This window comes from Anguilla anguilla, chromosome 6 (assembly GCF_013347855.1).
Source record: "Anguilla anguilla isolate fAngAng1 chromosome 6, fAngAng1.pri, whole genome shotgun sequence".
Lineage (NCBI taxonomy): Eukaryota > Metazoa > Chordata > Actinopteri > Anguilliformes > Anguillidae > Anguilla > Anguilla anguilla.
The window spans coordinates 59,554,630-59,572,617 of NC_049206.1; the positions used below are offsets into that span (position 1 = coordinate 59,554,630).

Genomic DNA, 17,988 nt, shown 5'->3' on the forward strand with positions numbered 1-17,988 from the left:
CAGGAAGTGATGGCTGTGATAGCGGTGGACCGGTAGCGGCGTCAGACCGTCAGACCCACCTGTCGGTCCACCTCGGGGAGCAGCGGCAGCAGGCGCTGCTGGCAGTCCGGCGGCAGGATGGAGAGCGTGTGCTTGTTGATCAGCGCCCGCAGGTTGGTGTTCACCAGGATGGAGTCCGGCGTCTCCACGTCGATCTCCGCCCCCTTGGTGCGCTTCAGCTGCCCTGCGGCACAGAGAGAGCGAGCGAGCCGGACGCGCGGGTGAGAGAGCGGAATCTCAAACCGCAGTCCTGGGGGACCGTATCGTCTGCAGGTAGGTTTTGTAGTTCCCATTCATACCATTGGCCAATTCAGGCATGTGTGAACTCCTAGTCAATCAGAGAGTTAAATTAAGAGCTTAAGCCCTGAAGAGCTTAAGCCCCCCCCCCCCCCCCGTGGGTGTCCCGGGGTAGGCTGGAGGTTCGGCAGTAAACACAGGCAGCAGCCCTTTCTGAAACTCGGCGGATGAATTTTACATGAGCCGGAATTCATTAGCTGGGGGTGGGGGGGGGGGGGGGGGGGGGTGGGGCCCAGGCACGGCGCGAATCCCGCCGCCATCTTCCTACCGCGACGGAGCTGCAGCATCCATATACAGGACAGTATGCATACTGACATAGACACACACAAACGCACATATATATGTACACACATACATAAGTACGTACATACATACACAGAGTACATCTATACATACAAATATATGTACATCACATTACATATATAACTACATCCATACGTACATAGATACACACATAAGTACGTATATACACACATACAAATAAACATGCAGTCCATACTTATCCGCATCACTGCTTCGTAAAGCAAACACACTGCTGATGCTGGATATTTACTGAAGCAATTCAGACTTTCCGTTTTACAAGCACACTTCACCGCACGAGCATTTTTTTATCGCCTGCTTTTTAAGCGCTGCTCGAGTTTTACTCTTTGCCTGTACGTGACCAACGGGGAAGAAAACTCCTGGAGCCAGCGACTCCGAGAAAAGGATTTAAGCGTTTGTGACAAACTCTCCGTCCCCCAGAGGAGGAACAGCCGCTCCTCTCAGCTCGGGTCGGCTCTCATCTCCGAAGAGTTTGACGCTCCATCTCTCTCCTCTCAGCGGAAGAGACGCGCTTTCCCGCTTTTATTCGCCGTCGGTTCTTTTGACGGGGAAATTAAGCGGCGCTTTCCAGCTGGTCTGCCTCAATCTGCTCTGACATCACTCACTTTAAGCCCCGCCCACAGATGCAACAACTCAATATCACACATAGTGCAAAAAAAAGACTCCTCACCCGGACACTTCACGGGGACTGGCCCAAAATGAGGAACACTGGAGCGCACGTTGCTCAGGGCAAAAGACACTGTGTTAATGAACAGGGCGGGACTGATGTTTCGATGTCTACGATGTGTTCCTCAGAGTCAAAAAATAGCAGGCTTGAAGCGTGCTGGGCATCTTATTTGCCACACATAGTGCGTTATGAAATAATTGAAGCCTAGCTACAGCCGTTTGGTTAGAGGGAGGCCCTAGCAGCCTCTCTGATTGGCTGATGAGCAGGAAGGAGGCCCTAGCAGCCTCTTTGATTGGCTGATGAGCTGGATGGAGGCCTTAGCTGTATCTCTGATTGGGTGGAGAGCTTGAGCAAGGCCCTAGCAGCCTCTATGATTGGCTGATGAGCTGGAGGGAGGCCATAGCTGTATCTCCAACTGGCTGAAGAGCTTGAGTGAGGCCCTAGCTACATTTCTGATTGGCTGGAGAGTTTGAGCAAGGCCCTAGCAGCCTCTCTGACTGGTTGGAGAGCTTGAGCAAGGCCCTAGCAGCCTCTCTGATTGGCTGATAAGCAGGAGCGAGGCCCTAGCGGCCTCTCTGATTGGCTGATGAGCAGGAGCCAGGCCCTAGCGGCCTCTCTGATTGGCCCCAGTCAGCAGCTCGAGACGCACAGGTCCACTCACGTGCGCTGAGCCGGTCCGACCGCTGGGTCATCTTGCGGGTGCTGACGGAGGAGCAGAGGTCCGCTTTCGCCGAAGAGGAGGATGAGGAAGAGCTGGAGGAGTTCGGAGGGCTGGCAGCGCGCTGCGTCGACCTCTTCAGCTCCCAGGCTGTCGGAAGAAAAGAAAAAATAAAGACAAAGGCCCGAGTTGTGTCTCTGATTGGTTGGAGAGCTGGAGGGAGGCCCTAGCAGCCTCTCTGATTGGCTGATGAGTAAGAGGCATGATCTAGCAGCCTCTCTGATTGGCTGATGAGCAGGAGGGAGACCCGATCAGCCACTCTGATTGGCTGATGAGCAGGAGGGAGGCCCTAGCCCACATCATCACATTTATTTACATTACATTCATTTGGCAGACGCTTTTATCCAAAGCAACGTACAATAAGTGCATAGCGAAGGTCACTGGAACAACGACAGAACACAGGCCCGATAAGGTACAATACTCGTTATTAACAGTCACCCATAGCCATCAACAGTTCAGTCCAGGTCCAAGGGTTAAGTCCAGTTCACACAGTAAGCATAAAGCACCAGTACCACAGTGAGCGTCAGTACCCACAAGCATGTGATGCTGATAGTCTTCACAGTCTTAGAACACAGGCGGCATGGCCGAAAGCCAATCAGAAGTCACGGCGCCTCGTCCTCGTCCAAAAACACACGCGTCTAAATATTATTTATTGCGGTAATTTATGTGCGCAAAGGACACTGTTTAATTTCCAGCTGGCCCAGAGAATTGCTTGTTAAATGTGCTGTAAAATTGCACTAAAAAGAATGAAGAAAGGCTGATAGCGTGATGCAGATTGAATCTTTAACAATGTTTAGACGTATCAATCAGATCCTGACAAGTCCGCCATTTGCTTGGTGTGATATTGTAGACATTGTTAATACGCTTTAATCGTCTTGGAAACAGACTGCGTCTACAACTGCGTTTGTGCCAATCAGCGCAATAGGCTGCAAACTGCAAAGGTCAGCAAAAATATGCCAAAAACAGCAAAAACGATGATTAGAGATAATATCTGGCAAATAAAATGTGACGTTTTAAATGAACATCCGACGTAACTTTCTTAACCTTAGCCCAAATGAGCATGTCCTTTCCAAGACAATGAAAAAAACCAGCTCCCTGTTATCCTGCAAAATTCAGAACAATGTAGAGCGTTTGGAAAAGCACCAGACCCCCCCCGACACTCCCCCCCCCACCGCCCCCGAATCAAAATGCCTTTTTCAACTCAGATTATCTTTTGATTAAAAACCCAAGCCATTAATCCACAGCTTAGTACAAGCTCCATTTCTCACCTCTGGTTTGGCAAATGCGATTGTGATGATACCGTTTTTTACGAGGGGTGTGATCTGCTTTAATTACTGTGAACAGACTCATGCTACATGACTAACTACATTTTACAAGATCTTGCACTGCGTTTTATTAATAAGTTCCTCAGTCAGTAAAGATATTTTCCATCAGCACACAGTGAAAGATCCATTTAACAGCATCTCAAACTGCCATTTCACTCAGAGCGGTTCCGGAACTTTCCACAGACACAGGTAAGACCCACAGCGTATACCTGGCAGGAGTAAACAGTCTTTACCAGGTAAGGAGGGCTTAAAGCACAAATTCACCATCTTTAGCTACATCCATCTGCTGTTAGTACAGTATGTTTACTGCAGTACTAACAGAACCAGGCCAGGCAGGCTTACAGGGCCCTGTGTCTGAGCTCCAGGCAGAGTAAGAAAAGAGAAAGAGAGAGAGGAGGGGGAAAGAGAGGGAGAGAGAAGGAAACAACGGGAGAGGGATAGAGACTGAGAGAGAGGGAGGGAGAGAGGGAGAGAGAGACAGAGAGGCAGGGAAAGAGAGGAAGAGGGAGACAGAGAGAGAGGGAGGGAAAAAGGAACAGAGGGAGAGACTGAGTTAGAGCGAGGGAGAGGGAGAAAGGAGAGAGAGAGGGAGGGAAAGAGAGGGAGAAATAGGAGAGAGAGACTGAGTGAGTGAAGGAAAGAGATGAAGAGAGAGAGAGAAAGAGGGGGACAGCATGTTGTTCCACTGCCCTGAGGGGTCATGGTGGCAGTACATGCTGGCCTGTGAAGTTCTTCCCCCTTTTCTAGCTCAACACTGATGAGTCCTGCTCCAGATTCACTAGGCCTGCAGGGAGACCAGAGAGTTCATATCACTGTGCAGATCAGCGAGGTTAACACACTCTCTCTCCTCCGCGTTTCAGACAAGTCTCCGATTAGCGGGGCAAAATGGCTGCCCAAGAACAGCCTGCAACTTTCAGAGCATCCTCACAAGTTTAGAGGGGGGGGGGGGGTGGAGCAGGAGAGAGAGGGAGAGAGAGAGGGGTGGGGGGGAGAGAGAGAGGGAGAGAGAAAAGGAGTGAGAGAGAGAGAAATATTGGGGGGTGGGAGGTAGAGGGAGAGAGAGAGGGGAGGAGAGAGAGGGGCAGGGGGAGAGAGAGAGGAGTGGGGGGAGAGGCGGAGACAGAAAGAGGAGTGAGAGAGAAGGAGAGAAAGAGGGAGACAGAAAGGGGTAGATGAAGAGAGCAAGAGTGTGAGAGAGAGAGAGAGAGAGAGAGACCTTCTGTGGTCAGGTTTAAAATCCCACTCACACAGTGCCGGTTGTTCGCAGTGTTCCAAAGGTTAGCCTAAAGAGCTTTAAGTCAGAGAGCCCTCTGCAATCATCACAAAAAAAAAACAAAAAACAAATGCAGATAAAATGAGCGCCAGTAGCAGGGCGCTACATCAAAGCGTCGGACACGACAGGAGAACAAACTACTGACACCGACACAGCAGACACTGTGTGCCAGCCAAGTCTCCCAGTGCCCCCCAACCAACCCCCTCCCCCCTCGCCCCCCCCACCCCAAGACACATACTTATAAAACATCAGAGGGGGAGTGAAACAACATCATGTACAAAAGCAAGTGTGGGGGGGGGAGCTCAGAATAGACCCCCCCCCCCACCACCACTATTGCTGAGTTTCAGATGTTATTTCTGTGCATTCTGCATACTGCATCTCTCTCTCTCTCACACCCAACCGCACCCCCCCCCCCCCAATGCCCCCCGCCCACTGCCGCCACACCCCCCCCACCCCCACCCAAAACGTACCGGTCTTGGCGCTGCTGGTGGGGTCCGCCATCTCTTTGGCCCTCTTCAGGACCAGCTGGGAGGAAGAGGAGGAGGAGGAAGAGGAGGAAGCGGAAATCCCGACCTGCCGCCGCTGGTTCCTCTGCTGCATCAGGGCCTACAGGAGCGAGCGAGCGCACGCCAGAGAAAGAAAGGAGGAGAGGAGAGAGAGAGAGAGGGAAGGGAAGAGAGAGAGAGAGGGAGACGATATGTAAATGATTCATAACTCTGTAGAGAAAACCAGCTGCAAGCGGCTCTTTCTCTTCTGTTTATTTGTCGTTATTGTTTTTTTTTCTCGTTCCCTCCTTCTCCGCTCGTGTTTCGGCGCACCTGGCGAACGCGTGGAGAGAGGGGGCCGCCACCGATCCGCCGAGGACACACCTGCACACCTGCCCCCCCCCCAATAACCGCGAGACGCGAAACTGATCGCGGTGCTTTCATAGCATAAAACAGGCAACCCTCCACCTCAACCACCAAGATAAAGACATGCACACACACACACACATACACACGCCCGCACACACACACACACATACACACACACACACACGCACGCACGCACACACACACACGCACACACGCACGTACACACACACACATACTCGCACACACACGTGTGTACCCACATACACGCACACATACACACACATACTCGCACACACATACACACACACACGCACGCACGCACGCATACACACACACACACGCACACATGCGCCCCAGATGGGAGAGGCCTTACAGTCAGCTTTGTGTGAACGAGAGAGAGATTCGTACTCTAACCGAACAGAGCCAAAGGACGGTAGCATCGTTTAACGGGCTTTTGCTGCAGATAAACAGGTAGTCTGGGTCCTTTTAAAACATACAAAGCTAAAGGATGAAAGAGGATTTAGCACACTCCGCGTTAGCTGCACCGTATGTACAGTGGCGGCAGTGTAGTATAACAGGTAAGGAGTTGGTCTTGTAACCCGAAGATAACAAGCTCACTTCCCAGGTACGACACTGCTGTTGAACCCTTGAACAAGGTACTTAACCTGCATTGCTTCAGTATATATCCTGATGTTTAAATGGGTGCAGTGTAAATGCTGTGTAAAAAAAGCTGTGTAAGTCGCTCTGGATAAGAGTGTCTTGCTAAATGCCTGTAATAATAGACGGAGTGTAGCACAGTGGGTAAGGAACTGGGCTTGTAACCGAAAGGTCGTAGGTTCGATTCCCGGGTAAGGACACTGCCGTTGTACCCTTGAGCAAGGTACTTAACCTGCATTGCTTCAGTATATATCCAGCTGTATACATGGATACAATGTAAAATGCTATGTAAAAGTTGTGTAAGTCGCTCTGGATAAGAGCGTCTGCTAAATGCCTGTAATGTAATGTAATGTAATAGTAATAATAATGTACGACAGTCGTGCATTAAGGCGTCTTTTTCTGACGACGTCGCAGAGGGGACAGCCTGGCGGTATTTAAGACGCGCGCGCTGAAACCAGCCGGGCGTCGAGGAGACCGCCAACGCCTCAGACGAGCTGCGAGCTCAGAGAAGCGCTCGAGTCCAAATATAAACGACAGAGAGCAGGAAGTGTGCGCTGGCACACGCCGGCCGCACAGACTGCGGCATCAGGAAGTGGCACTGGGGGAAGAAGGCTGTGCTCATATCAGGCCGCAGTGGTGCTCTCCATTAAACTAAACCTTCCGTCCTGTTTGAGAAATCTAAAAAAGTATTCCTTTGGATGATTCTCGTTGTTGGTTGATAAATATTTTGCTCATTGGGTAAATGAACCCAAAACAGAACTGAGTCATCAGAACAGAAATGCAATCGAGCTTCCAAGAAATATGAATCGGCACACACCAACAAACACGCAACAAGTGCACAGACACACCCACTCACCCTCTCACCCTCTCACTCTCTCACCCTCTCACCCACTCTCTCACTCTCTCACTCACTCACTGCTGTTGGCTCTCAGTAGCAGCTGGAGTAATGATAAATGTATTTGACGGTGCGATGCTGCCGTTTCTGTGGCGTTTAAAGCTGTGGCCCTGTGGTCAACCAGAGGCCTGCCGAGGCAAAATAACTGATTTTTATCCCCTCTTTCCTCCAGGAGAAACAAAACACTGTCGTTACAAAAAAAAAGAGAAAGGAAAAGAAAAAAAGAGAGAGGTGGAGTCAATTGCACGTGAAATGGAAGAAGAGTGCAGATGAGAGTTATCTCTGTGGAACAGGCGGGGTGGGGGGGGGCACAGCGGGGGAGGGGGGCATAGGAGGACAGCAGCCATTAAGCTGAGCTGGATGCTATCCCAGAATCCCACAGCACGGGCCCACAGCTTTGTAATGCACGGCAACATAGCCCACGCGACAGGAAAGCAGGAGCAGTTGGGCTGGGTGAATCACAGAGGACCTGAGATGCACCGTCAGCTGATCTCTGGAAAATTTTAAAACATGTAAATACTACAGTCTATATTCATAAAGCGTATCAGAGTAGGATAGGATCAGGCTGTCCCTGCGTCCCCTTATGAGCTGAAAGGCAAAGCTGTGATTGGGTGAGCTGTAGAGGGCAGGATGCCTGATTGGGCGAGCCGCAAAGGGCTGGGCTCCTGATTGGGTGAGCCGCAGAGAGCCGGGCCCCTGATTGGGCGAGCCGTAGAGGGCCGGGCCCCTGATTGGTGGCCCGCGGCGGTTTGCGCGTACCTGTTTGAGGGCCTTCTTGCTGTGCTTCTGGGAGGGGGAGATGATTTTGGCGGCTGGAACGGACGGCGAGGTGCAGCGGGACTGAGGTGAGGCCGGCTGGGACTGCAGCTTGGAGGCCACTGTGGAGCGAAGAGAGAGAGAGCGATAACCTACCCACAATGCCCTGGGAGAGCGATAACCTACCCACAATGCCCTGGGAGAGCGATAACCTACCCACAATGCCCTGGGAGAGCGTTTACCTACCCACAATGCCCTGGGAGACCGTTTACCTACCCACAATGCCCTGAGAGAGCGATAACCTACCCACAATGCCCTGGGAGACAGTTAACCTACCCACAATGCCCTGGGAGAGCGATAACCTACCCACAATACCCTGAGAGAGCGTTAACCTACCCACAATGCCCTGAGAGACCATTAACCTACCCACAATGCACTGGGAGACCGTTAACCTACCCACAATGCCCTGGGAGACAGTTAACCTACCCACAATGCCCTGGGAGACAGTTAACCTACCCACAATGCACTGAGAGACCGTTAACCTACCCACAATGCCCTGGGAGACTGTTTACCTACCCACAATGCCCTGGGAGAGCATTAACCAGGGCGCAAAATCTACCCATAATGCCCTGAGAGACCATTAACCAGGGTGTGAATGGTGTTCTAAAATGTGACACCTGACATTCTTCACGCAATGCAATCTGCAGTGTCAAGCGTTGCAGCAAGGGGGCGCTACAGCAGGCAACAACAGGACAGAGCCTTCTTCTTCCATTTGTGCTTTCTTCCGCTCAGTCTTTCACTGCTGTCCTGGATCGCCCCCTTGAGGACTGGAGTTTATTAGCTCCACAGGGACATGGGAACGCGCGTGGGTGTGCACAGCTGAGCCGTGTGTTTGCAGTGTCGGATCGGCAGGGTCGTTCGCGTTTGGGTACGTGCGTAGGGTACGTTTCGGGCCCTACAGGCAGAGACGGGATCAGAGAACAGAAGGAGCGAAGAGTCGAGCGTCAGCCATGCTGTGGCCCGCGCCTCACCGTCTCCCTCTCTCCCACCTCCCCGCCCGCGAGGACCTGTTCCCAGGCCAACATCGTCATGGGAACCGTTAAGTTCTAATTATTTTTCACAACCTTTGTAAAAAGGGGGGGGGGGGGGGGGGGGGGGGTAAGCCATTTTAACGCGGATTCGCAAAACCCTTTAACACGATTTGAGCTGCTTACAGGGACAACAACACGCACGAGAGAATTTTTTTAAATAATAATAACTCAAATAAAATCTGTGGAATGGACGAGAAAAACGTTAATTCGCGCAGCGGCAGGGAGGGAAAAACGAGGCAGATTTAGCGCTGCGGCTAATTAGAGAGAAACGGGACGAAACGAAAACAGCGTTTGTGAGAACCATAACAAGCCCTTGGGGAGTTTCGTCTGTTAGTTGAGACAAACCCCACGTTTTCAATGTTAAAAACAGAGGTGTTGACTGAGTGTACTTATTAAAGATCCCATGAATCCGTGACGAAGACTGGGGCTTATCCCCAAAAATTCCTGACCCAAAATTCCAATTCCATTTTAATTTCCTGGCGCAAAATTGCATATAGAGATCAATAAGTGGACAGGACGTCACTGACATAGATAAACACATAATTACCTAAGTCGGTGTTCTAGAACTCCGTTGCTGTCAGTCACCAGCAGCGATTGTGACATCAGCGTTGGAATGTTCAGCTAAGAACATTCTCAATCACGTATTTGTGACCTCACACCTTAAAGGGTTAAAACCCTCAATTACATCATCTCCCTTTGAGGGGGAACGTCATTCATAATCCACTGTGTGCGTGTATGGCGTGTAATCTACAAACAGTACCATCCATCTATCTGAACATTTAAAAATGAATTCCAATGGCGGGTGAAATGAGTAGCACTGTACGCGCTCGAGACAACACGCCCAATAAATTCTCAGAATGACTCAAGGTAGAAGGACGAAGTGGCAGCGCTCGATCTGAATGCGTCCCCGTTCATTACATTCGAGCTCCTGAACGCGTAACCCAGCGTACCCACTGAGATTCAGCGTCTCAGGCGGCAGTGCCAAACACAAACACCAGCGCCTCACGCTCCAGCCTCTGCGAGGAGGTGTCTGAGGGTAACTGCGCGCTCGGGCTGATAGCGGGTGACTGTGAGGTGCCCTTTAGCTAATGCACCCGATCTGGCTACAGCGTGCGGGTCGCCCAGGCCATTACTTCCGTTCTTCTTCTTTTTTCCGTCATCTCCAACGCTCGCATTCACTTCCCACGCTGCCCCGCTTATTTATTTATTTTTTTTGGTGCTGTTATTAAACCTTTTGTGTCTCCGCTTCGTGTCTGTTTGGGCTGCGTGAGATACCAATAAAGCCAGACTGTGGGGACTGACAGGAGGGGGAGCTCAGACCGTGAGGTTTATACAGCGACTCGGTGCTCCATAACCATTCATTCTGCTTCCCTGACACCCGGACAAACGGCAAATTCCACGGAACACGCTTGAACCTGGATTTGAACCTGCAAACCCACCAGCTGTGCATGGATTTGAACCTGCAAACCCACCAGCCGTGAGGACAGTCACTTTCTGTGCCAGCTCTCATCTGTAAGCTGTTTGCTCGTTTTGCAGATGCTCGTTTGATGCATTTTCACACGTTAAAATACCGAAGGCTAGAAGCGGCCCAAATGAAGCATCGCCTCAAATAGATTGTCTCTGTGGCAGTGTTCTTTTAGACTTGCTCGTTGATGACATAGGAGACCCCTTTCGTACTGCAGAGCGGCAGATCCTACTGCACGGGGCACTGTGTGTTCCGTGTGAAATTGGCCACATGCTTCATTTGAGTCACATTTAACCACCAAGCAGACGAAACAGCGTTTCGAAAGCGTACGAGGCTCAGCAGTGCCAGGTGTCAGAGGGGTGCACAGCTGAGGATGATTTCCGCGCGCGGGTTTCGCATCTATGCAGAAACGAAAACAGACGGCTCAGAAAACAGAACGCTCGCTTTCAAAAACAAAACAAAACAAAACAGAACTCTGAAACCCGCAGCTCGCACCTGCGAAACACACGAGTTGGGATTTGAGTTTAAGAGGTCAAACAAAGCCGGAGAAATTTAAGCTTGCAGGTGGAAGGCTACGAATTCACAACTCAGCCGTGACTTTGCGCCTGGATTCCGATTTGGGTTTTGGACCCTTTTTAAACCCGGTCAAGCGATTAACCGATTTTAAAAAGCTGCACCTGGTCCCTGGGCTCCATGGGCTCCACAGGCTCGGTGTACGGTTCGGAGTCTCATTTCTGGCGGAACACAGTTCAGAACCTGTGACATCATCGCCTGCGTCGACACATCGTCGGTCGTGTGGCTAGCACGGCGCAGTTAGCGCCGCACGGTTAGCGTCGCGCGTTTGCGTCTGCGAAGAGAGCGAGCGTTTGGGGCGAGCCGCGGCGATATCTGCTGACGCTTCCTTCGCTCCACCCCCCACCCCTGCACCCCCCCCTCCCCCCCCAACCCAACCCCCCTCGCGACACAGCACCATTCTGCCCCTTACGCGTCACCGTTGTGCTCACCGGGCACCAAATTACTCCAAAATCACAAACAGCCACGAGCTCTCCGTCACAAAAAAAACACTAACAAAAAAACACAAAAGGGAAAAGTGCAGAACTCTAATCTGCTCGAGAATTTAATGATTAATCCCCATCAAGTTTTCAGAGGGAGCCTCTGTTTTCTAATGAATCTTCCCCCTGGTGTGTCAGAGCCCGCAGTATCCGCGCAGCAGACGTTACAGATATTAATATATTCATCCTTCGCATGTCGTCCACCGGCTCTTCAAAATGAACCTCGCTCTTAAAAAAATCACCCGGGGGGGCCGTTTCCCGAACGCGCTACCGAGACAGGAAAATAAAAATAAGTAAAAATAAGTAAGTTAAAAAGAGAAGATGGAGGCGCTTTTGATCGAGCGGCGGCGGCGGCGGCGGCTGCACTTACTTGAGAGGAGCGCGGCGGCGTCCTGCCGATGGAGCTTTTTGAGCCGCGCGCGCTGGTGCGGGTGTCTCTCCCGCTCGCGCGCCGCGCAGCCACCGCCGCCACCGCCGGCGTCCTCGGCCCGCCGCTCGGGGCTAGCTGCTCGGCGCTCGGGGCTAGCGCCTCGGCGCTGCTCTCTCTGCCGGTGCATCGGTCGGTCGAGCTCCACGCAGGCCGGCGTGCAGACGGGCCGTCAGGGCCGGGCGGAGACCTCCCTCTCTGCGTATTTATTTTTTATTTTCGCTTTTTCCGGCCGCTCCCGTCGCCCGCCTTCGAAGCGAAGTTCGTATTTTGTCGAACGGGCGAGCCCTTTCTTTTTTTTCTTTTCTTTCTTTTTTCTTTTTTAAATTAAAAATTCGGAGGCTGCTGCAGATAAGGAAGTGGTCACAGATGTTATCGAGGCCTTCTTCCTGTTTCTGGGGGTGTCTGCGCTGAAGAAACACTGACTAACGAAACAGAAAAAACTGCGAACGCGCTGGAGAAGACGCGTACGGGAGACGAGCGCTCTGAACTCGGCAGGAAGAGGAGCGTGAACAGAGAGAAAAAGCGTGTGAACTGCAATGAACTCACAGCCCGCAACAACAGCAGCCTTCGCTGCCCCCCACCGGCCCCCTCTGGGGCAGTTTGGTACAACTGGGTGTGGTTTGGTGCAGTTGCTGTATTTTGTTTCTACAGCATTTTGGTGGAGTTTGGTATAGTATGGTGGTGCGGTGAGTTGGTGCAGCTGGTGTTGTTTGCTAGTGCAGCTGGGGGACTGCAGAGAGACTGCGCAGCTCAGCTGGGGGACTGCAGTGTGACTGCGCAGCTCAGCTGGGGGACTGCAGTGTGACTGCGCAGCTCAGCTGGGGGACTGCAGAGTGACTGCGCAGCTCAGCTGGGGGACTGCAGAGAGACTGTGCAGCTCAGCTGGGGGACTGCAGCGTGACTGCGCAGCTCAGCTGGGGGACTGCAGAGAGACTGCGCAGCTCAGCTGGGGGACTGCAGTGTGACTGCGCAGCGGGTCCCCACAAGTCCTTCAGGTCCCCACTCCTCTCCCAAGTCCTCCTCTCTTCAAAACCACCCGGGTTTTCTGTACATTTGATTTCAACAATGGAGAGACGGAACTTTCATCGTTTAGAAGGCGGAGTTTAGAATCCGGTTCGTCTGCAGAATCCGTGATGTCGCTCCTTACACCCAGTCAGCATTTTTTGCTCTCAGCTACACTTTTAAAAGTTTGATTAATCTGAACAGTCATAAATTTTGGGGAGGAACAATTTCATAGAAGATAAACCGAGTTTTGGCGATTGTGCTCTCTTATTCATAAATCTCTGGGATGAGACGCATTGCTGCGGATCGATGGGTTGCATTGTTCTCCCACTGTACCTGTGCGAAGAACTACATACGCTCTTCTCTGGTGATATATGCCACGACAACGCAGATAGGACAGCACAGCCAAAGATCCATTGCCTAATGCCCCCAGTGGCTCAACATGGAATTGCAGCACAATGTCCACCACAGTTGGGGATATCACTTAAGGTGGATGTTCTCGTGCCGACCGTGATCTCCGCTACACTTGGGCGGGAATTTTTGGATGTTTGGGAAGTACCCCATTTCGTAGGTGGGGTGGGGGGGGTAGGGGGGGGCGCACTCTTACCTCTCCTCCTCCACTTGCCCCTCTGGCCCTCCTTGCTGTTGGCGTTATTCCCGTTCTCCGTGCTCTGCGAATCGGAAGCGACGTCGCTGCTCTCCGAGCCGTCCTCCGAGAGATCCTTCGGACTGTCCGCGATGTCCTTCTGTTACCAACACACACACACACACACACACACACACAACCTATTACTGTACCAATAAACCACCAACACACACACACACACACACACACACAACCTCTTACTGTACCAATAAACCACCAACACACACACACACACACACACACACACACAACCTATTACTGTACCAATAAACCACCAACACACACACACACACACACACACACAACCTATTACTGTACCAATAAACCACCAACACACACACATACACTCACACAACCACCTACCGATAAGCAACCAACACACACACACACCACTTTATTTTTATTTTCATTCCTACGGTGAATATGTTACGTTGTTTCTTGCAGGGTTGGGATCAATTCCCATTTGCAACTGAATTTAAAAAATGATAATATAATGTAATGTAAGGATTTTTTTTCCAGTTCAGTTCATTAATTGAATTTCAATTAATTTAGTGAAGTGGCTTAAAAGAGAAACGCCATTGACCCCCCCAGCCCTGGCTTAATAACGCGGGTAATTAGCGAGCAATTAGTGAGTTACTAATGACGACGGGCCGTCGCAGGGCTCTAGAACATCCACAGCAGCGTTCCAGCGGGCTGCCTCTGCAGGGATTTCTCAAAAATGCCACGTCCCACTCCCAGGGAGGCGCCAAGGCCCTAACTACAGCCCCGCCAAACTCCTCTCTGAGAGCCGGCTCCCTGTGAGCCAGGAGGAGCAGGAGGAGGAGGAGGAGCAGGAGGAGGAGTGGGAGGAGGAGTAGGAGGAGGTGCACGAGTAGGAGGAGCAGGAGGCGGTGGTGACAAAGGAGCAGGAGTAGGAGGAGGAGCAGGAGGAGGTGGTGAAGCAGGAGCAGGAGTAGGAGAAGGAGCAGGAGTAGGAGGAGCAGGAGGCGGTGGTGACGAAGAAGCAGGAGTAGGAGGAGGAGCAGGAGGAGCACGAGTAGGAGGAGGAGCAGGAGGAGGTGGTGAAGCAGGAGCAGGCGTAGGAGGAGGAGCAGGAGGAGCACGAGTAGGAGGAGCAGTAGGCGGTGGTGACGAAGGAGCAGGGGTAGGTGGAGGAGGCGGATCAGGAGGAGAATGATGTGGAGGAGGCAGAAGAAGCAGAAGGTGGTGGAGGAGGAGTTGTAGGAGGAGGTGGGGAGGAAGAGGAGGAGCAGGACAAGGATGAAAAGCAGGAGGAGGTGCAGTAGGAGGATGCAGTGGAGGAAGATGAGAAGCAGGAGGTGGTCCCAGCCCAGGGTTTCTAATCCGAACCATGGCAACAGTGGGCAACAGCCACGCACGGCGATGAGGCTTTCAGTCAGCAGAGAAAGCTGACTCATCACACAACAGCGACCCCTGCTGGTTCATCTGGCACCTGCAGGTTCGTTCTTTTCAATCAATTACACTGTCCGGTCTTTGGGCCTGTAAAAATAATTTGAAACCCGGGGCCTCTGGCGACGCTGCTAGCAAACTGCAGCGGGACGAGAAGCAGCAATTGGCCTTTTACACCTTCGACAATGAGCCACACTCCTCAAAGCGTTCCTCTGGCAGGTGAGCGAGTCTGGGCCTCGCCACGCATCGAGTTTCGCGAGACAAATCCGGCCGTCCGCCGCGGTGGACACGGCGATCGATATCGCAGCGGTTTTTATACGAGGGGGGGGGGGGGGGCGTTTTGGCTCGGGGGCGGCCGCCAGGACAGGCCGCGCCTCGAACCCTCGTCCTGAACGGGGGCCAGGATTGATTTCATCATTTCGGGCCAGAGAACCGGTCCCAGGGCGGTCCGGCTTTAACCCGGCCCGATCAATATTCCGTCTGGGCGCCCGAAACCCCCGAAGCCCTCATTGCATCATTTGATAGGACGATCGATTCGGAAATGTTCCGCACTTCAGTTCCCCAGCCCCCCCCCCCCCCCCCTCCACCGCCGTATATATAAATAAAGTGTCCGTGTCACTGGGTCTGTTTCTCCAAAAGAGTAGGAAAAGACTTAAACGCTCCCGGGGGTGATTATGGGGCGGGTCGCGCCCCGTCTCGAAGCTCGTCGCCCCGAAGAGAGGGAGCTGCGGTTCCCGCCAAAAATAACAGCGGGGCCAATCGCTTCAGACGACCGGTCTCCAGGGGCAACCAGACAGGACCAATCAGGAGGTGGGCAAAAATCCCACTACTGCTCGTCTTGTGTGTGTCAGAGAGAGAGAGAGAGAGAGAGAGATGGAGGGAGAGAGATGGAGAGAGAGAGAGAGAAGGAGGGAGAGAGGGGGAGAGAGGGAGCGGGAGAGAGAGAGAGAGAAGGAGGGAGAGAGGGGGAGAGTGGGAGCGGGAGAGAGAGAGACTTTGACTTTTAAGTTCCTGTTATTAATAATAATAATAATAAAAAGAAAAAGCAATATCCCCAGAGAGAGTGAGAGAGAGATTTAACTGCAGTGACTTTCACACTGAATATGCGGCCGGCCTGTTTTGGTAACCTGCCAAAGATCATCGTTTGGACAAGACGTTTAAACTGAGGTCCCGGCCCGCCGCGGTGATTAAATCTCCCCGGGCTGTTTCTTAGAAGAGCGGGGGCGCTGACCCCCGCTGTCCCGCTCAAACCCCCACCTGCCAAAACAAACTGCCTCTCTACAAACCGGCCGCCCAATCGCTCCCCTGGGCCCCCCGCGACCCGATTGGTTAAACAATCCCTTCTGTCGCCGCCCCTCTTTGATTCCCCAGCTCATCACTGCATATGAGAAATGAGTTCTGATCACATTTGAACCAATCAAATGCTTAAAAACCCTGCCCCCTCCCATTCAAAAAAAAAAAAAAAAAGAAAATCTTGGCTGTTCTTCGTACGTCTAGACCAAGGGTTTTACGATGCTATTCTCGGTACCCATAACCCAAGTGTGTTTTCTTCCTCCCCCAAGCAGCCAATCCCAGCCAAAGTACCTGATGCAGCCAATCCCACACCCTTAATCGATCCAGTCTAGCCTCAGCCTCCCATCTCTCCGGTTATTAATTATTAAGAGAGAGACCAGTCAGGAGGAGCGTTTGAGAAATGTCAGAACCCTGTAAGAGCGAACTTCCTGTTCAGGTCAGGACACGATCGCTCAGAGACATTAGCAGAATGCTCTGCCGGCTGAAATGGCTTCTGGTCCTGAAGCTGTTTGAGAAGGCGTGGCCACAGGGGGCATCGCCGTTCCACTATGACACGCCCCCTAAATACAACGCAGTAAACTCAGCTCACCATCGCTAACGTAGGGGAGTGTTTTCTGGTGGTTTTTAGGAGTGTTCCCCCCCCCCCCCACCTTGGTGTCTGAGAGCACAGCTCCACCTATCCTGCAGTAGGAGAAAGTTTGGATGAGGAGGAAAGGGGAGGGGGGAGTTGGGACGGGGGGGGGGGGGGGGTTGGGTTGACTCCCATTATCTGGGCCGAACAGAATTTCATCTTTTTTCCGCACTGCGTTAAAATCGCACACAAAAAAAGAGAGGTTTGGTCCTGGCTTTATATCAGCTTATCGCAGAGGAAAATTTGGCTGGAGAGACTGCGTGGAGGAGAGCAATCCAGCATGGCGGTGGGGCTCTCTCTCTCTATCCTTCGCTCTCCCTCTCTCTCTCTCCCTCTCTCTCTCTCTCTCAAACGAGTTTTCACTGATAAGGCCCTAATCTCCAGGTGAGAAGGGAAGCACTTATCATTTTCACCCCCTGCCCCACCCCCTCCCCCCAGGTAATTACCTATTTGGCCAAATGCATTACCATTCAGGGGACCAGCAGGCTCCTGATTGAGAGACTTCACACACCCATATGCTTGTACACACACACACACACATACACACACACACACACACACACACATACATCCAAACACACATACAAAACAAATACACGAACACAAACACGCACATACACATAAACACACACGCACACACACACACACACACACACACACACATACATCCAAACACACATACAAAACAAATGCACATACACATAAACACACACACACACACACACAATGATGGGGAGTGGGGGTTCTTTTTTTAGAAAGCTGGCATCTTCCGTAACATTGCTTTCCACTGGCGCTGGTAAGTGCAGCCAAAGGCAGGGCTGAGATCACCTCAGTTTCTGGCCCAGTGGTGCTGCAGCCACACCAAAAAAAATCACCTACAGAGAAGCACAACAAGGGGCCAGGGGATGGGGGGGGGGGATGGGGGGGGGGGGGGGTCTATTGTCAGGAAACCAAGGCCACGCCACCCTCCCAAACTACCTTCGACTCAAATCGACAGGCCCCAAAGGTGCTTGGGACGAGGGGGGTGTGTGGAGGGAGGGGGGCATCGTCGTTGCCTTATCTTTGTTAGGCTGAGTACCTTTTTACGTTTGAATCGATTCCCCATTCGGGACAACAGAGTGAACCCGACTGATGAGTCATTAAACAGGAGCGTTTCGGCTGTAATT

General features: G+C 52.1%; 1 protein-coding gene across 1 annotated transcript in view; it reads right to left on the bottom strand.

Annotated features, from left to right (window-relative positions):
- Positions 1-17,988, bottom strand: part of asxl2 (ASXL transcriptional regulator 2) — a 58,339-nt gene that overhangs the window by 14,180 nt on the left and 26,171 nt on the right. The window contains 5 exon segments of the mRNA XM_035422570.1: positions 60-223; positions 1,986-2,132; positions 5,111-5,246; positions 7,806-7,924; positions 13,450-13,588. Of these exon segments, the coding sequence (XP_035278461.1) occupies positions 60-223; positions 1,986-2,132; positions 5,111-5,246; positions 7,806-7,924; positions 13,450-13,588 (705 nt within the window).